Source organism: Equus caballus, chromosome 22 (genome assembly GCF_041296265.1).
Source record: "Equus caballus isolate H_3958 breed thoroughbred chromosome 22, TB-T2T, whole genome shotgun sequence".
NCBI classification, from domain to species: domain Eukaryota; kingdom Metazoa; phylum Chordata; class Mammalia; order Perissodactyla; family Equidae; genus Equus; species Equus caballus.
Window position 1 is genome coordinate 14,045,456 of NC_091705.1, and position 20,586 is coordinate 14,066,041.

The following is a 20,586-nucleotide window of genomic DNA, read 5'->3' on the forward strand; positions in this document are numbered from 1 at the left end:
AGGATGGCACATTTTATTCTAAGAAGAATGATGTGCTGTTAAAAGGTTCCACGAAGAAAAGTGACTTGGCATTTTAAAAGGATCATCCGGGGTGGAGTAGAGGGACAAGGTGGAAGAGGAGAGACCAGTGATGAGGCTACTGCAAAGGTCCACTCAGAGAAGACAGGTCTTGGAGGAGGCCAGTGGTGGTGAGAAGCGGTTAGATTGGAAATACAATTTGAAGGGAGACTCAGCAGAATGTGCTATGGATTGCATATAGCTGGTGAGAGGAAGAGAAAAGTCAAGGATGACTCCAAGATTTGTGGTTTAAATAACAGGATGAAGAAAGTTAGCCTTTACCAATACAGGAAATACTGGGGGAGGAACGGGCTTGGGGAAGTGCAACCAAGCCATCAGTTTTAGGTGTGTCAACTTTAACAGTCCTCCTGAGTATCTAAATGGAGATGCCAGCAGGCAGTTAAGATACAGGGTGCAGGAGGAGGCAGGTCGAGGCTGCACACACAAAGGTGGGAAATGCACGGAGACGGCACTCAGAGGCATCAGTCAGGAGGAGCTCCACTAGGGAGTGAGTGTGGATGAAAAAGAAGAAGTCGACAAGATCAGGAGGATTTAGAAAAGGAGCCTATGAGGGAATTGTCAGTGAGGAAAGAGACAAATCAGGATAACATGACCTCCCTGGAGGCAAGAGAAGAAAGTGCTTCATTGAAAGTGACATTGTGTCAAATGCAGCTGAGTGGTTAGGGGTGAAAACTGACCAGCAGAAAGAAGGTGACTTGACAAAAGCTGTTTTTAGTGAAGTGCTGGGACCCAAGCCTACCTGGGATGGGTTTGAGAGGGAAGTGGAGACACAGTAGAGACCAGAACTCTCCAGTAGAAATGTAACATGAGCCATATATGTGACTTGGAATTTTCTACAGACTCATTAAAAAAAGTAAAGGAAACTTGTAACATTAAATTTCAATAATACATATTATTTAACACAATATATACAATGTTATTATAACACGTAATCAATATAAAAATACTGAGATATTTTTATACTAAGTCTTTAAAATCTGGTGTGCATTTTATACTACCAGCATGTCATTTCTGACTCCCCACTTCTTAAATGCTCAAAAGCCAAATGTGGCCAGTGGCTTCAGTGTTGGCCAGCATAGGTGTGGACAACACTTCTGAAGAGTTTTGCTGTAAGGGGGAGCAGAGAAATGGGGTGGTAGCTGGATTGAAGGAGGTGGTTAATGGAGGGTAAGTCAGTTAATGACTCTAGAATAGGCATATTTGGAGGGATATGATCAGCTGCCGTGTGCCGAACTCCGACTGGGGGTCAGGCAATGTTTCAGAGGCTTTGCATGTACTCACCATGTCACCCTTGAAAGAGCGTGGTGAGGCATGTAATGTTGTTACTACCATACCTCAGGGACCTGATTCAACATGGACCAACAGCATAGATGGCAATGCTACTACTCATCTGACAGTTTCTGTTTAGCAAATCTTGCTGCCAGCTCTCAAGCAGCTGGCTGCAGGCCCTGGGACATCAATACTTGTCTACGTTGGAATTGAGGGGGGCAAGTCCTAGGGGCCATATCAGGCTACTGGTCACCCCAACAGCCCTGTGAGTGCACCACAATCATGGCTCACCCCAACCACACTGCCTGCCCACAGTGTGGTGCTCCTGACACCTCTCACAACCACAGTTGGAAGGGTATGGCAGGAACTATCCCACCAAACTCTAGTTTCTAGGACTACAGAACATCCTGCCTGATACAAAGGCAATAAAAGGAGAAGGGAGAAAGAAAGATCCTCAATGCTATTAAGATTTTCTCATAGTTGTACTTAATTTAGTAATGTGGTACTCTCAGTCTTTATCTTTTGAGAGTTGGATCTATTTTCTCATGGTGAAGGATATTTCTTCTGATTCTGTTTTGTTCATTCCCAAATGAAAATAATAACTCAATCAGAATATTTTAAAAGTAGGTAATTCGGAGTAAAATTTTAGAATACATAGTCTTGGGTCACATTCAAAATGTTACTGCATCTGAATTCCTCATGGTCACATCTGCTGAGAATGATATACCCAAAGGATCAATCAGGGTGACACTCCTGGGATGAGAGGTGGAGCACAGGGGCTGGGGGTGGAGACCACGGTCTGCACTCATTGGGTGTGTGTCCCAGAGCCAGTTTCTCAACCCCCGATGGCTGCTTTCTCATCTACCTTTCAGGATTGTTTGGGAAATTTAAATGCAGTGAGGTGTAAGAAGCACACTTTGGAAACTGGAAACCGTTGAACACATTTTCTTGACATTCTTGTAAAAGAAAACCTGGTGCCTACACAATCCATATGGGGTTTGTAAGAAAGCAAAGGACACCCTGCATTTGTAGAGAACTTACAAGATTAAAACTCTTTTCCCCACATCTCATCAGAGCCTTGCTGAATATTTGGCAGGCAGGTATTGTCCCTATTTTACAGATGAGAAGAATGAGACCCAAGAGACTAAGTGTCTAAGGCCACACATTAAGTTAGGGGCAGAACTGAGTGGAGAAGGCCAGCCCCTGTGCACTGTTCTCTCCACTGTGCCCAGGGGGTCATGTGCCATCATGGTCAGAGATGGAGTTGCAGAAAGAGTACAGGACAGTGAGTTGCCCCTTCTGGGTCACTCCCTCACTGTGAGATCTGGACAAGCCATTTATCTTCTCTGAACATCAGTTCCTCATTTATAAAAAAGGGATGATAATATCATCTCTACAGTAGGCACTCATTCATTTCCTTGAAACAAGACTCAGATTTTTCTTCTGAGGAATCAGGTCCTCACTGTCCATCCAGCATTCATGTATTTCAGGAGGCCTTGTCTCCATGCCTGACTCCAGAAGTGGGCCTGTGACCCAGTCCAGGCAAATCAGAGTATGTAATTCATGAGCCTCAAACAGATGCAAGAGCTAACAGGCAGCCTGGGAAGAGGGCTGCTCTCTTTTCCCATGGACCTGGAGCTGCCAGGACCAAGCACCACTTATAGGCTGAGAATGAAGCCAAACAGTGGAAAGCAGAGCCAAAAGATGGTGAGAAACAGTCTTGAAGAAATTCCTTGTGTTTCTGATCAACAAGCCATACCTAAAGTCTAGGTTTTTCATGCATGTGAGCCAAAAACTTTCCTTTCTTGCTAAGTCATTTCGAGTTGGCCTTCCTGTCCCCTGAAAACTAAAAGGTTCAAGACTGATACAATCTCTTCTCAGGTTTGTTGCACTCAACAAGTTATTGTATGTGACAGCCCTCTGCAAACAATAAAAGCCTTTTTCAAACAATAAAAACAGAGTAAAATAATACATTATCGGCTTATTGGAGGGGCAAATAATAATATTAAAGTATGAAACTGGAACTCCTTTCAATTCTTTATGACTTTTTAATAAGGCAAAAACAAAAGTTATTCTTGAAATTTAGTGTGATACCTAATGATTTTCAGGAGCATCAGCATTCTGAAATGCAACATGCTACAAAAGCTACTTACAGCCCAAGTAGAGCATGCAATACAACAACCACCACAATCTTAGACCATGATGCAACACGACCATGCAGAAGCCACACGTCTTAAAATGAGGAAGAGGTCTCTCTTTCCTAAATTTCACTTCTAATATTTTCTTAAATTATTTGATACTTAATAAGTTAAGGAAGTAAAAAGGGCAAAAGAGGTGGGATAAAGTAGTAATGAACAATTAAAAGAAAGCATAGAAATATACACGTGCATTGACTCAAAGGAATTAAAATGAACAGGAAGGTGAGTTACCACTCATGAATTCCACTGTGGACTGAAGTTGTTTTCTCTAAAGATGATAACAATGGAGGATACTTGTACCGAGGCACCATAGACAAAGCACTTGCTATAGGGACTAGCACTGGGTAAATGAGTCTTCATGAGATGCTCTCGAGGTGGACAGGACCATCCCCGTTTCAGAGATGAGGAAACTGATGCCCTAGCCCTATGAGGCTAAGTCATCTGCCCAATTCCCACAGTGAAGGGCAAGTCTTTTGCTTCACTCAGGTTCTCTGGCCCTGAGTCCTTCTCCACCATTTCTCCACCTTCCCAAGAAAGGATGGGTCTCTAAGGGGAAGTGGAGCACAGCCTTGCTATTGATGCTGCCGCTGGGGTTAGTAGCAAATACTCTAGCTTGGTTTTTTTTTAAATAATTTTTTTAAAGTTTTCTTTTCTTCTGAATTGATGACTATGAAACTGTCTTGTGCAGATCTTGGGAAGTACCAATAAATAGTTGCAAAGAATGTTAACCTGAAAATGAAATCAGTGAAAAAAATCAAGGAAGTTATTTTGTAGGAAGTACACATTTCACAGGGATTTTCCAGTTTATATTCACCTACCCTCGAGAAACTAAAAATAAATCCTGAACAACCTTAGGCCTCACAGTCAAGTCCCTGGTGCCATACAAGTATGACAAAACTTGGATACTTTAAAGAATTTGTAGGTTTGGGACCAGTGCTTCTTAACGATGTGGGGGCTCACTGACCACCCTGAGAATTGAGTGAAAGCTATTTTATTTTGACGAGAAAAACACAAAAATACATACCTTTTTTTTTTTAATTTCAGGGAATTCAGGAATCATAGGTTAATAATGCCTAATTTAAAAGTATAAGGGAAACATCTGTGAAAAATAGAGAGAAACTTAACGGGAATTACCCCAGGCAGAGCTGGCCCACCTTTGGGGGTCTCCTTATTCACGAGTCCCTTCCCCTACAGAGGCCTGCCTGTGGTTGGAAAATGCCGACACCTGCAGGAAGGATGCCAGCCCTTCATTCAGGATGCTGATCTTTTTCTAACACCTCCCATGGCTGAGCATGTGGGCCTGGACAGTATGGGAGAGGAGAGTGGTGTGTAAATAAGAAGTCCAGCCACTCAAGTAGCAGAGCTGGCGAGAGGAGGGCCCACTGTGGCCCTGGTCGCCAGTGGGAAAGAGGTGGAAGAGCCAGAGAAAGGACATCACAGATAACTGTCTTATTTCAAAACTCTGCTCAGAGCTGGCCCTCTGCCCAGGGATGCAGAAGGAATAGCTCTTCCCATTTCCCTTGAACACAGACAGCAAGACCCTCTCTTTCCAAGACTCCGATCTCATGACAGTAACAGCTTCTGTGGACTAGTCTGGGAACCTCACTCCATTTATGACGTTGTTTCCTTGGGAAAATGAGAACTGAACTCTAAATCATCTGTTTACTAATGAACTTTCCAAACATAATCTACCCGCACATCGAGCTCTGTCTGTGCTATCACTGTGGGTGTTCTAATGATCATGCGTGCTTTTAGAAATCTGGGCCTGAGAAATCTGCTGTCCTCCAACGTCTATGTACCTTAGAGAAGGGACGGGGTCCCTCCTCCAAAGCCACATCTCATTGTGAGTCTACTGTAGCTACTGGAAATGAAAGGCATTTTAGCTGAGTGTTCTCTACTCTTCTTCCTCTTCCTCTGGATCTTGGTTAACAGAGCTCCTACTGAAGGTCACAAGTTTATGCTCTTATTGTATCCCTTTTTCCATCACTGAACTCTGGCTAAATGGGAGTTTATCACTTAACTTTTGGCACTTCAGTTTTTATAGCTGCAAAATGAAGCTGGGCTGGCAAATGGAGACAAACAAAATGTGAGGGTGCTGAGCTTCTTGGGAGTACAACATATGCAGATGGATATTACCAGGCATTTTTCTCATTTCTAGCAAGGAGGGTAAGATGTATAGCAATCTGCTAATCTGGTGTTAACGGCATTTAAATTAACTCCTCTTCGGGGAAGAATGGAAATGATGACAATAATTAATACTGCATAAACACTTCATAATTTACAAGATTTTTTTATATTCATCATCTCACTTGATCCTTAGGGAAACTTGGGAAGGCTTGTATGGCAGGCATCACTTTTACTTCTGCTTAACAAAGTCAGGGGACTGATTCTCCAAGAAGCCAAATGACTTGTCCAAGGTCATTGAATAAGTGAGGGGAGGGGCAGTAGTCAAAGCCAGGTCTCTCTTTTTTTTTGGTGAGGAAGACTGGCCCTGAGGTAACATCTGTTGCCAATCTTCCTCTATTTTTTTGTATGTGGGATGCCGCCACAGCATGGCTTGGTGAGTGGTGTGTAGGTCTGCAACCAGGATCTGAACCTGCGAACCTTGGGCCGCTGAAGCGGAGCATGCAAACTTAACCACTAAACCACTGGACCAGCCCCAAAACCAGCTCTTTGAATTTCAAGTTTGATACCTTTTCCACTTGTTCTATTCCCCATATCATGTTTTTCCTAATTTAATCTGTCATCTAAGTGATCATCAAAGGGAGATTATAGGTCTCTGCACAAGGAAAGGTGTACTACATGAGAAAAAGCACGAAGAATTAGAGGGCCTAGATACGTCCTACTCCAACTTATCCTATCTGACTACACTAACTTCGATACATCCTACTCTAACTTATCCACCTATTCTAGTCCGACTCAGCAAAGGGCAGGTTCCTTTGGAGGGCTGGAAGGGAGGGTCATGAACCATCTCATTTACAAATACTCCTGGCTAATCATTTAGGATAAATTTATTACTAGGAAAGGAGAACAAAACCTCAGGTTACTGTAACATACAAGCAAATGATAGCTAATCTTTAAAAAAATTATTTCACCTGAGGGAAGTTTTTTCTTATCTTCTCTATCATAGTTTAGAAAACCTATCCTAGACAGATCAAACCAATCAAGGACATCTTCATCCCCACCACTAGCATTTTCATTAATTCACCTGCCAGTCCAAATAAGGGCAAGTGGGTGATGGTGGCTGCCATAGTTCCCATCCCTATGCCAGGGAAACAGCCCATTCCATAGGCTTTGCTGAAGGTGTGACCCTAATCTGTCCCTTAACTAGCTGTTGACCACATTCTGACCCTGAGCACTGACCACAGCTACTGGAAGAGGGCAGGGCAATCAGCTTAGAGAGGCAGCAGGCAAGATGGTGGACATCAGTGAAGTCCTGCTGCTTCAGGGGCAAAAGGAGAGCCTGGTCCCTAGAGAGGCCTCCTTGTCGTGTGTGCCCCAACAGCGAGGCCTCATTAGTATAGGCAGACTGAGCACATTTATCCTTCGAACCTAAAAACCACAGTTAGCCCAATGCTGATCAATAAACAGAATAAAAAGGACCTCATATCATAAACTAAAACAAATTCCATAAAAATACCAGAAGAAAAAGTAAGTAAATATTTATCCAATTTTGAAAAATCTCAGAAAATAATTATGGAAAACATAAAATAGAGGACATGGACACCTACCACACAGCAACATCATACAATTGAAAGGTAAATGATAAACTCACTAAAAGTTACTTTCCTTACCATCTAAGAAATTTTTCTACAGTAAGGAGCTTGTGAAATACAAAAATACCAATAGGAAAATGGACACAAACACACAATTCACAAATGAATGGGGTCCCAGGTAAAATAAATACACACCAACCTCAGTTATCAAGTATGAAGTATGGAGGTGTACAGACTAGATCACTAACAGAGGCTATCTTGGGTTGGGAGTTGTGGATAATACTTACTTTCTTTGTATATATTTGGATTCTAAATTTTTTTGTACAATCAACATGTACAATTTTGGTAAGCAGTTATTAAGGAAAAAGCCAAGTTCAGAATACTGTGGGAAATGTGAAATATGGAAACGACTTCTTCCCACTCAAGGAACTTTTCCTAGTGCTACAGGAATCTCTCATTTATGGCATCCACGTAATTTACCAATAGCATTGTTCAGGAAATAGAAAAAGAGGATGAGAATAGAATCTTAAAGTCTATGATACATCATGAAAAACCTGGAAAAATCACCCACTACTCATTTAATTTTTTTGATACAACAAAGAGTTCTGTTCTTGAAAGATCTGATTTACACTTACGCAAAAGTTCCCTTATGAAAATTAAATAATTCTTCCATCAGGGTACAGAAGTTAGTGCATAGTCAAACTGTTAAGTAGTTTATTTCTTCAGTTCAAAAAATTTAAGGCCTAAAATGTTTCCTTATAATTTCTATGTATATTTCCCAAGATAAAATATAAGTTTAACCCGAATTTTTTTTAATGACAATTTTTAAATCTACAAGTTCTCTTTTGTGCAAAATTATTTTATGTTTTTTATTTAGCTATCTTTTCATCTGCTTCCTCTGATAGGAATTCAGTGTGAGAAAGGATTTTTGAGATAATCTGATACCCTCCCCCCCTTGACTGAGAGGACGGCTAAGGCCCACAGAGGTTCAGTTATGCACAGCCAAGGAATAGACAGCCAAGCTAAAAATAACCCAGGCTAGAGTAGTTTATTGCTTCTTTAGACTCATTTCTTCTCAGTTTTATACTCACAAACTAGAAGGAGAATTCTGTAACATTAAACAGTAGTTTGACTTAAGAGAAGTGCTTAAATATTGTCTCTTGTCAGGACGTCCCCGTAATCCTTCTACTAAGATGAGGCTACAGCGAGGGCCTAGCACTGTGTGGCTGGGGTACGTCTGCAGAAGCTTGATGGCTATTTCCACAGCTTGGCCACAACTCAAATGAAGCCTGAGGTAGAAAACCAAAATACCTTAATGGACATATTCACTTTTAGGCAGTACTTGCACTAAATGTCATTTTTTAAATTTTCAAAACAATCTCAGACATTTACAGGTTAGGTTTAAAAGTAAGGAAGCAACCTAGAACTTTGGACTTTCCTTCTGAATGGTGGCAAGGATCCAGCTGAACATTCAGGTGCAGAATGGATACATCTTCGAGAAAAAGGGCGGCTCTACTTTAATCACATTTTTTAGGTCATCAGGATTACCTTCAGTACCCTTATCTGCCAGACTATAAGGTTCTTGAGGGCAAGAGCACTTTCTTATCTTTCTTTGTTTCCTTAATGCCTACCAGCGCTCCTGGCATAGAGCCAGCACTCAGCAAATTATGTTACAATGTGATGGTAAGAACAGATGGGATGGGTCTCCAGAGACCAGGAGTGGCTGTAACCAATGCTCCATGAGAAAGTAGCTTTGTGCTGACCCTGAATGGTCCCAGATATACACAGAGTTCTACGGTTATTTACATAACAAAGTTATTACTTTGTAAGGTAAAGTTAATACTTCGGTTATTATTGGCTATTTACTTTAATAAAGAAATAATACATAATTTTGAATTTCCCAAAGGCCCAAGGGCTTTACATCTGAGGAAGAAAACAGCCTCTACACAGGCACTTGGGCTTGTAAATATGAAAAAAAAATATTGTTGGAATCAAATATAACTGAGTGCAATAAAAATTTACTTTATGCTCTACAGATTTACAGGAAAAAAGATGTGAGAGAAAAAAAACCCCACAAAAATAAAACTAAAGGTAAAAATTCTTAAAGGCTTCCCAGCTCCATTTCTAGCAATAGGTCAAAAACTGAGGCTTCGAGGGCTTCAAGATTTCTTATGAGAAACTGGAGTAAGAAAAATACAGTGACTCATCTCATAATAATGCCCTTTCTTCCCAAAGTACACATCACAGTTCCCACATTCCTGGCACATGGGCACTCAGCGTGGAGCTATTGCAACACGGAGCATCTCCCTGCACCAACATCCCTCGGTGGACCCGAGACACCGCCGACAGCAGGGGAACAGACCTCTCTGATGCTGGGGGCTTTGTGGGGGGGCATGGCTGCACTTGTCCTGCACCCCAAAGGAGGGGGATTACTCCCTTTGTAACGCTGATCTGGAACAGCGGCTCTTTTGTGCAGCCACCTTTAAGACCCCGGGAGCTAAGTGCAGCCGGCTTCCTCGGGTATAGGCTGAAAGAATCCCCTGGCAGAGCCGTTCTGAATAGACCCAGACGTCCTAACCTACTGTCATTTAGATACTGTGGATCCAAACAGAAAAAAAAAGTCCAAGGAAAGGGAGTCTGCTACTCAAGGCTAGAGCAGGAGTAGGCGACCAGGCTGTTACTCAGGTACGAGCTTTCTCCCCCATCATTCTGTGGCCATGGAAGACTGAGTTCAGTAAACAGTTAGAGGGAAATAACTGAACTTTATTGTCAAAGAACTATGTCCAGTAGAGCTCCTCAGGAAGCCGATTTCCCAGCCTCGCCCAGTCACATGTGTCTTGAGAAGAATTTCCAAGAAAAAATGAGATGGATCCTGCCCTTCAGCGGGTACGGACGTAAAGTGATAAAAGAACTCACAGCTTTAAGAAAGTTCAGGAATATTCAGGAAAGCCAGGTGTCACTGGCCTTGGGCATCTGAAATATATAACAGGGAGTAAGAATGCCTACCTTGTGACGGAAGGCAATTCTGGGAGAGCAGGACTGTTTCTTGACCCTTCAAGGGCTGAGACAGGAGGAGGTTTGCACAGGTCACCCATCAATGGGGATAAAGCACCAAGGCGTTTTTTGGGGAAGGACTGTGTCACTGGCTTGATGGACAATTTGCAGGAGAGAGGATATTTTATTCTTTGCTTGACCCGGATATTTTACTGTTTCTAGGGACAACAAACTTGAGGAAATGATGGACTGTAGGCCTGTGAGGAGGGGAGGTGCAGAGGTGAGCTGGCCAAGCAGAAGGGGTGCACAGAGTGTCCAGGGATGGAGCTGTTGAGCGGCCTCAGGCTTTAGCTGATGTGTGTGTGTGTGTGGCTGGGAAAGTGTGCATGTGAAGGCATGGTCAGAGGTGGGGAAAAAGGGCAGCTGAAGAGTCAGAGACTGACCACATCTAAAGAGAATCACTCAAAATAATGAAAGCTCTTCATGATGTAAATGGCATTTTCCTTATAAGCTAACTTGGTTAACTCTGATAGTGTTATCGCTAGCTGTCTGAACATTCTGAAGATAAGAAAACTGAACTGGCTCATGTAAAAGGCTCAGACCAGTGAACTTTTCAGTATGAAAATGCTTAACATTTAGGAAGTCCTCCAGATTATAGGATTTATATGACAGCAGCTATAGAAAACTTACATCTGTATAAATACCACTGCCCCTAAGGAGGATAAAATTTCATTTGTATTGGGATGTTTTAATTCAGCCTCAATAATTTAAGATATTAATATTACATATCATACAAGATCTAATTTCTTCTGTATTCCATCTGAAAGCAAGAATACTTTCTGGTACAGTTCATTGTTGTTTTCTTAAGCTACAGATTCAGTTTCTTCACAAGAATTGGTTAAGTTCTATTACATTGTAGTTGTTTGCCAACAGCATTACTAGTTTCACATTTATTAATTAACTAAGATAACTCAAGATCCTGAAAATATTTCAAAGAATAAACTTTTAATACTTTTCATCAAATTTGCTTCATTTATTTCACTTAATACGTACACTTAGAGTTTAGTGATAGAAGTAGTATGGGTCACACTGGCTTTTCTAAAGGACTAGCTGCTCCACATGACGGCATCTGCATTTAAATATGAGCTCTCTGCTCTTCACTTTTCCTGGTGTCTATTCACTCTTCAAATCTCTAAAAAACACTTCCTATGCATTTATTTAAGATGAGATAAGAGGCTGGTTTTTATACCATATGGGCCAAATTTCAATGGATTAAAAAATAATAAACATAAGGGGTAATCTAATATTCCCATAAATTATTCTAGAAGCATAATAATCATGTCATACTTCATGTCCAGGTTTAATGGCTGCTAGATTTTTTTTCCTCTCTCTGTTAAAGTTTCAAGTCATACGTCGAAAATTATGAAAATAATTTGTATGGAGGTAAGTTTGGATAAATCGGACTGTGACTGCAGCAAGATACACACACACAAGGAGACTCTCTCTCATGTATATCTTAAGCTTAAAAGACAAAGCTGCAAGCTGAAACACCACGAGTGAGTTTTCTGTATCCATCTGTCTGAATAGAGAACTCCAATGAAACAGAAACCGGACCTGATGAAGCTCAAGACTCAGCATGAGAAAAGAGAGAAAAAACGCACCCTATCAGTTAAGAAATAACACACTGGGGAAAAGTAGTGGTTCTCATGAAAATGTCAGTGATTCACCATGGAATAAAATTCAAAAGCCACTGACCCTGATGAAAGCTTCCAGTGGAAATATGTGGATTTTGCTTCATTTTATTTAAAGACTTTGCTTTATTTCATTTAAATGCTATCATAAGCAACATCACAGTTTTTGTGATATGTGCTTTCTCATTTTACTTCATATGGAAGAGACACTGCTAATCAAACTAAATTTTCAAGGATCTTCAGAAAAAAGTCAATCAATACTATTATGCAAAATAGGTAGGACATTTTGATTCCTTAAAACATGCACTGAGTGCTCAATAGTTAAATGACAACAGAAGACTATTTTTCTATTTTTTATAATAACTCACCATTTAAGCAGATTTATTTCTTTATGGAATTTTTTCATACATACCAGTTCTTCCTTTTGACTTGCCAACAGATCACAATTGTATGCAAGTTGACTTACACAGACCACAAATCTGTCAGGAAATACACGGAGTTCTGTACAAAATGAAGAAAATCACGTTACTAAAGGCATCAAAAAACTATGAACACAGAAATGCTTGGTCCCAGATTTTTAAGTTATAGCAATAAGCATGTATGTCTAAGACTTGTCTCTTCTCTCCTCCCTTCCTTTTGGTGCTTGCCATCAACGGGGGTCGGGGAGGGGGAGGCAAGCACAAAGCTCTAGGGAGCGCCCAGGAGGCTACAAATTGGTCTACCTGAGCCCCTTGACCATTAAATCACATAACACCCCAGGCAAGACCTTGGCAGCCTTCCCTCTGTGTCAGTTTGCTGTTTTCTGTTCAGAACTCACATCTGGGAAATGGGATCAACGTTTTTTAGTGAGTGTGCAGACTTACACAGGAGGAGGAGGAGGAACATGAGATAAAAATCTGAAAACATGACTTGTCAATGTTCTTACTGGTTAGTTTACTTATCACCTTTGGTCAACTGGTCTTAGAGAGTCCCCCAAACCAAGAGCAAACTCCTAATCTGAATCAGGCTATGAAAACAGCAGTGTCATTAATTAGGAATTAATGATCAAACTATTAAGGAAACGTTTAAATACGCAATAGTAAAGATGGCACAACTATACCACGGTCATAGTGTTCTATTATTACAACTTCTTAAAGCAAAACCACTGACTTCCAGGTGGAGAAGGCTGAATGAATTACAGAACTGGACTCCTCAACAGTCTATGAAAGGAACAGAAAATGGTAAAAGCCATCAGTATCTCTCCTTCTCTCATCTGTCGGTCCATCCATTCACTCATTTGCCTAGCCTCCACCTATTTCTGGAGTGATATCTGGAATGATGTTTGGCTGACGCTAACATTGCATTTTTTGGGTGGGTAGGGAGGGTCTTCTCCTCCCTTCCTTATACTTGGTTGTATTGCTTGAATATTTTTATAATACACATGTATCATATTTCTAACAGAAATATAGCCATTTTTTTAAAAGAGAAAACCTCCCTCTTAGATGGGATTATTTTTTTTAAAGATGGACACTATGAATCAGTCCATTGCACATTTCCAATAATGAATGACAAAAGTGAGGACACTGACTGAGGTAACAACATATCTCAATCTGATGCACTTGGAAGCCAAGCATGAAGGTGAGACACACAACTTAAACACAGTTAGCACCTTATACCACTTGGCTAGGTTAAATGATACCAAAAGGCTTAATGAGTCGATGTTCCAGCAACAGCTCTCTCCTCACCTCTCACTGCTGTTTCCTTGGTGACCATCCTTCCCCATCCCACTTCATCCCACTCAGCACAAGCAGATTAACAGTTCTAAAAAGCAGCTCCACTTACCCTGCTCAAAACCCTGGCATGGCACCTCAGTGCCCATCATGTGACATGATTGGGGCCTAACCTGTCATTCTGGTCTTACCCCGACTCGTCCTCCTCACATAGAAACCCCATTTCAGGGAGCCTGGATGTGATTAAACTTTCACCTTTCATGATGTCACATCTGGCTAGGCAACTAGGGATGAACTTTGAAAAGCCAGAGAAACAAAATTATCAAAGTAGTTAATATTTATTCATGAATTCTTAAAATATTTTACTGAGATAAGTGGTAAGTAGTCTGCTTCCTGCTTTATAGAAAGGGAAGCTGAGTCACAGAATTCATTATTTGCTACCCCCTGCACCCCAAAAACATCATCACATTGAAATACCACCTGTTGGCAGATCAGAATTAGAATTCAAAATTACCAGTTCTATCAATTATTAGTGGATCAGTTCATTAGTGGATCAGAATTAGAATTTAAAGTTATCAGTTTCATCAAATAATTCCTCTGTTTTGTCCTTCCATTTCTTCCTCTGAAAAATAAGAATGCTAGAATGGCAGATTTTGAACATTTTGGTATGAGGTATTATATAAACAGAAAGCAACTTCTGTACTCCTTTACTCTGCTTAGGCCATAAATGAGATTTCTATTATTTAAATAAAGTAAAGATACAGGCAACAGCAATCTCTACCACAAAGGGTAGCTAGGCTGAAGTTTAACAAATACAAGTTTAGCTGGCTTATTTTACTAAGAGAACTGAATAAAGTGGGAGGCCCCATTAAGAGAGTAATATATTGAAGTGACACTTAAAGTTAAGAGAGTGGAGATAATTGCAAAGATTCCAAGAGCAAACCTCTGTACAGTTTATTTTTCAAGTCCCTGTTTCGTATCTTATATACTAAAATCATCCAGGGAAGTTGAGTTAGATTTTCTTTCCAATGCTCCATCAACTTGGAGAACAGTCATTAGCATCTGACTTTATTGTTGTTGGCTGGACATGTTTGACATCATTTCCTCAGTGGACATCTTGACTTGGGGAAATGAGGGGGGAAGCTGGCCACATCACACACCTAGGAAAGGCTCTGATGGCTCTGGGCTGGGAAAGCATTTTCTCGTACACATACTTGCTCTATATCCCAGGGCCTTGGTGTGCGCAGACAATGATCAAGTCATTCATAGTTTAACTGCCTGTCAAGTCTCCCTGGGAGCTCAAGGAAAGTACTGAGATGAAGCAGGAAAGTAAAGTGTGGCCCAGCTCACTGTTCTCAGGCAGGCAGTAAATAGTGAAAGTTGAAAAAAAAATAAGCACAAATGTTTGGAAATATTCTTTTTTTATTTTATTTTTGGTAAGGAAGATTCGCCCTGAGCTAACACATGTGCCAATCCTCCCCTACTTTGTATGTGGCTAATTGTGTAAAATGCCTGATGAACCAAGAAATCAGTTTTTCTTTTTTTTTGAGAAAGACTAGCCCTGAGCTAACATCTGCCGCCAATCCTCCTCTTTTTGCCGAGGAAGGTTGGCCCTGAGCTAACATCCGTGCCCATTTTCCTCTATTTCATATGTGGGATGCCCCCCACAACGTGACTTGACAACCTGTGGGTAGGTCCACCCCTGGGATCTGAACTGACGAACCCCGGGCCACCAAAGCAGAATGTGCGAACTTAACCGCTGCGCCACCGGGACAGCCCAGAAATCAGTTTCTTACCAGCATTCTGTGAGCCCCCAAAGCAGCGAAGGCGTATCCCTCTTTTGATGAAATAGGCTGTGATTTGAAAGCCATAACCTGTAAAGTGAAAGAGGACATGAATAGATTATAAGCTTGTTTGCCACTGAATCTCACAGGCCCAGCCCAATGCCTGCCATTCAGTATGCATTTAACAATTATTTAGCAAATGAAAGAGCAGAAGAATCAACAGAGGGCCTCACTAGAGAGCATGGGGAGAACATTACAATCAGCTCTTCCAGGAGGCCTGGCCAGAGCATCTGGATGGTCTCTAGTCCCTGAAGTGGCTCAGTAACCTCACCTGTAAAACGGAATAAAGAAGGAGATGTAACAGACCTGAAAATCGGGCCTCTCAGGCCAAGCTGGGGCACAGATCTTGGCCACCATCTGATACTCATTACTTATCAGCTCATAAAAAGAATCATTTAATACCTATTTGAAGATGTATTTTGCCTTTAAGTTATTCTAATTCAAGTACAGTCAAGCCTTTCTGTAGAATGAGATGAAAAGAAATGATACGAACTCCCACCCAAAAAAGAAAGAAAATTCTCCAATTTACCAGACTGGCCCAAATGAAAAAGATCAAGAGCACCAAGTCTTGGCAAGAACAGGGGAAAACTGGAATTCTCATATACTGCTGGCAGGAGTACAAATTGGTACAGCCACTGCTTGAGTATTGAAAGTTAAACTTAAGCATGAATATACAGTGTTCATAATAGCACTTTTTGTAAGAATCCCAACCAGGAACCAATGCAAATATCCATCAACAAAATTTTTTTTATTCCAAAAAAAAAGGAGTATAGTCACACAGTGAAATACTATATTTCCCCTGAAAATGAATGAGCTACAATTACAGGCCATATCAGAAATAAATCTCACAAACATACTGTTAAGTGAAAGAAGCATGGTTCAAAGGAGTACATTCCACCTATGAAAATGGAGACGTTACCATACATCTGACAGGGTGGCAACAGAATTTCAGGTGATTCACAGAAAGTACCAGCAGTGTTAGGCAGCCCTGGTGCTCTAGTGGTTAAGGTTTGGTGCTCTCACCACCCAGCATGGGTCTAACACAGACTAGGAAAAAGGACGTGGCCACCCACTTCTGAAAAAAGCAGCCATGAAAACCCTATAAATAGCAGCAGAGTACTGTCCGACAGAGCACTGGAAGGTGAGAGGATGGTGCAAAAAGACCAGGCAGGGTTCCGCTCTGCTGTCCACAGGGGCAGTAGGAACTGGAATCGACTAGACAGCACTAAGAACAACAAACCAGCAGAGTCCCTTCCTTCCTTCTCTTCCAGCCCGCCTCCTGGTATAAACTACACTGCTGGTGACTTTCCTGAAAAGATTAAGTAAAAATGTTCCCGTTAACACAGTCAAGTACTCAGTGTGACAGAATCAGAAATAAAGGCCCACCAAAGAGGAGTGAGGGTCCCCAACTTCTAAGACAACCTCAGAGACAGTATTTCATCCATGAAACTGGAGGGGCCAGGAGTTACAAGAGGTGGTCTCCAGGACCATCAGACTCTCCAAAGTCCACGACTATGATTGTTTTGAAAGAATTTGTAAATAAAGAGCACAATTAAAGAAGTTTCCACTTTTACAATCAGTATCCTTCCAACACTCCTGTAGAAAGATCCAGAACACCAGTGACCACAGATTTGCCGTTCTGTCTACAAAAGCTCTGGCTCTGACAGAAAAACTGCTTTAGTCACGGGGATTGCAAAATAACAGTGACATCTATGACAGGATAATCTCCAGATTTACTAAGATGAAATATATTTTTTCTTAACATACTTGAAATGGATTGCATTTTGGTCATGTAGCTTTCTTCTGCTTAAAATGTCAAACAAAACATGCACACCGTTGGCATTATTCTGAGTGCTTTAAAACAAATACTTCATTCCTTAGGTCTCTGAGAGAGTGGAAGCGACTTCCACATCTGTTTATGTCCTACTGCTGGGAGAGGGGAATTTAAAGAGAGGAGACCTTAACAATTTGGGATTCACAAACACACATAGAAAAATTTTAAACTGATTTTCAAAGTAATGATTTATAATGTGAATCCTTAAAAAGACCGAATAACAAAAAAAATATGCAATATCTAAGTCATTCTGCCTTTGTTGGTGGATCATACATAACACTTACAGCTCTTGGTGATTAAGATTCAGATGGCATAGTCAAAATGTCAAAAATCTTTTCCCTGTACAATATCTCCAGCAATAAAATATTATTATTAGGAAGGGGCTAAATCTGAAGTTGACTATGAAAGCTACAGCTCTGAGCTCAGGAAACCTGGTATCTAGAGATACCACTTGAGTGATAACTAAATCTTACTTGGTCAGTTAAACAATAAAGTCTCAATATGATACTTCCCCCTACAGAGAAATAAAGCAGTATAAGGCAAATTCCAACTAAGTGATTTACTACTGAAATTACTAGGAGAATTGAGTTTATTGAAATCTGTCCTGCTAGACTCCCCACCCCCAGGATAGGATTCTGTTAAAAGGAATCACTCCTAAACTGGCTTCTTGTTATGGTTTCAACGGAAAATTCTATCTAATGACACCTATAGGACAAATGGCAAGTTTAACAGGTCAAAAAAGATTTGCACCTGCTTAGTTCAAATTCCACTGGCCATAGAAAACTTTATTGTTTAAAGAGATAGTAAATACAAAAGGAACTTGTTAGTTCTTATGGCAAACTAATTTTGATATCCAGGTGTACCTCGGAGATATTGTGAATTCAGTTCCAGGCCACTGCAATATAGCAAATATCACAATAAAATGAGTCGCAAATTTTTTGGTTTTCTGGTGCACATAAAAGTTTACAATATACTGAACATATAGTAGTTTATCAAGTGTGCAAAAGCATTATGTCTGAAAAAATGTACATACCTTAATCAAAAAAATACTTTATTACTAAAAAATGCTAACTATCATCTGAGCCTTCAGCAAGTCGACATCTTTTTGCTGATGGAGGGTCTTGCCTTGATGGTGATGGCTGCTGACTGATCAGGGTAGTGGTTGTTGAAGGCTGCGGTAGCTGTGGCAATTTCTTAAAATAAGACAATGAAGTTTGCTGCATCAATTAATTCTTCCTTCCATGAACAATTTCTCTGCAGCAAACAATATTGTTTGATAGCATTTTACCCAGAGTAGAACTTCTTTCAAAATTGGAGCCAATTCTCTCAAACCCTGCCACTGCTTTATCAACTAAGTGTACACAGTGTTCTAAATTCTTTGTTGTTATTTCAACAATCTTCACAGCATCTTCACCAGGAGTAGATTCCATCTCAAGAAATCACTTTCTTTGCTCATCTGTAAGAAGTAACTTCTTTGTCAAAGCTTATCATGAGATTGTAGCAATTCAGTCACATTTTCAGGCTCCACTTCTAATTCTAGTTCTGTTACTATTTCTACCACATCTGCAGTTACCTCCTCCCCTGATGCTGAACCTCTCAAAGTCATCCATGAGGGTTGAAATCAACTTCTTCCAAGCCCCCATTAATGCTGGTATTTTGATCTCTTCCCATGAATCACAAGTGTTCTTAATGGCATCTAGAATGGTGAATCCTTTCCAGAAGGTTTTCGATTGACTTTGCCCAGATCCAGCAGAAGAATCACTATCCCCTATGGCAGCAATAGCCTTACAAACTGTATTTCTTAAATAATAGGACTTAAAAGTCGAAATTACTCCTTGATCCATGGGCTGCAGAATGGATGTTATGTTAGCAGGGATGAAAACAACATTAATCTCGTGGTACATCTCTATCAGAGCTCTTGGGTGATCAGGTGCATTGTAAATGAGCAGTCATATTTTGAAAGGATCTTTTTTTCTAAGCAGCAAGTCTCAACAGTGGGCATAAAACATTCAGTAAACCATGTTGTAAACAGATGTGCTTTGTAGTTCCATTTAAAGAGCACAGGCAGAGTAGATTTAGCATAATTCTTAAGAGCCCTAGTATTTCCAGAATGGTAAATGAGTATTTGCTTCAATTTAAAGTCACTAGCTGTATGAGCCACTAACAAGAGAGCCAGTCTGTCCTTTGAAGCTTTGAAGTCAGGCATTGACTTCTCTCTAGCTATGAAAGTCCCAGATGGCATCTTCTTCCAATATAAGGCTGTTTCATCTACATTGAAAATCTGTTGTTCAGTGTGGCCACCTTCATCAATGATCTTAGCTAGGTCTGCTTGATAACCTGCTGCAGCTTCTCCATCAGCACTTGCTGCTTCCCCTTGCACTTTTGTGTTATGGAGACGGCTTCTCTCCTTAAACGTCATGAACCAACCTCTGCTAGCTTCAGACTTTTCTTCTTCAGCTTCCTTACCTCTCTCAGCCTTCATTCTCTTCACTCTTAGAACTGAAGAGAGTTAGGGCCTTGCTCTGGATTAGGCTTTAACTTAAGGGAATATCGTGGTTGGTTTGATATTCTATCCCGACAACTAAAACTTTTTCCACATCAGCAATAAGGCTGTTTGGCTTTCTTATCATTCATGTGTTCACTTGTGTAACACTTTTAATTTCTTTCCAAAACTTTTTCTTTTGCATTCACAACTTGGCTATTGGCCTCTAAGTTAGAGGCCTCGTTTACAGCCTATCTCAGCTCTGGACATGCTTTCCTTATTAAGCTTAATCATTTCTAGTTTTTGATGTAAAGCAAGAGACGTAAGACTCTTCCTTTCACTTGAACACTTAGAGGCCATTGTAGCTTTATTAACTGACCTGACTTCAATATTGTTGTATCTCAGGGCATAGGGGGGCCCGAGGAGAGGTGGAGAGATGGGGGAATGGCCAGTTTGTGCAGCAGTCAGAACACACACAATATTTACCAAGTAAGTTCACCTCTTAAATGGGTATGGTTCATGGTGCCCCAAAACAATTACAAGGTAACATCAAAGATCACTGATCACAGATCACCATAACAAATACAGTAATAATAAAATAGTCTAAAATATTGTGAGAATTACCAAAATGTGACATAGAGACATGAAGCAAGCAAACACTGTTGGAAAAATGGCGCCGATAGACTTGTTTAACGTGGGGTTGCCACAAGCCTTCAATTTGTAAAAAATGCAATATCTGCTAAGCGCAATAAAGCAAAGCACAATAAAAAG

The 20,586-nt window shown here is 40.7% G+C and overlaps 1 protein-coding gene across 2 annotated transcripts in view; it reads right to left on the reverse strand.

Moving 5' to 3' along the window:
- SLX4IP (SLX4 interacting protein) overlaps positions 1–20,586 on the reverse strand; it is a 184,809-nt gene that overhangs the window by 10,393 nt on the left and 153,830 nt on the right. For both annotated transcript variants that reach the window (XM_023626118.2, XM_023626120.2), the window contains 2 exons: positions 15,452–15,529; positions 12,359–12,447 (listed from right to left, as the gene is read on the reverse strand). In XM_023626118.2, the coding sequence (XP_023481886.1) occupies positions 12,359–12,447; positions 15,452–15,529 (167 nt within the window). The remainder of the gene's footprint in view (positions 1–12,358; positions 12,448–15,451; positions 15,530–20,586) is intronic.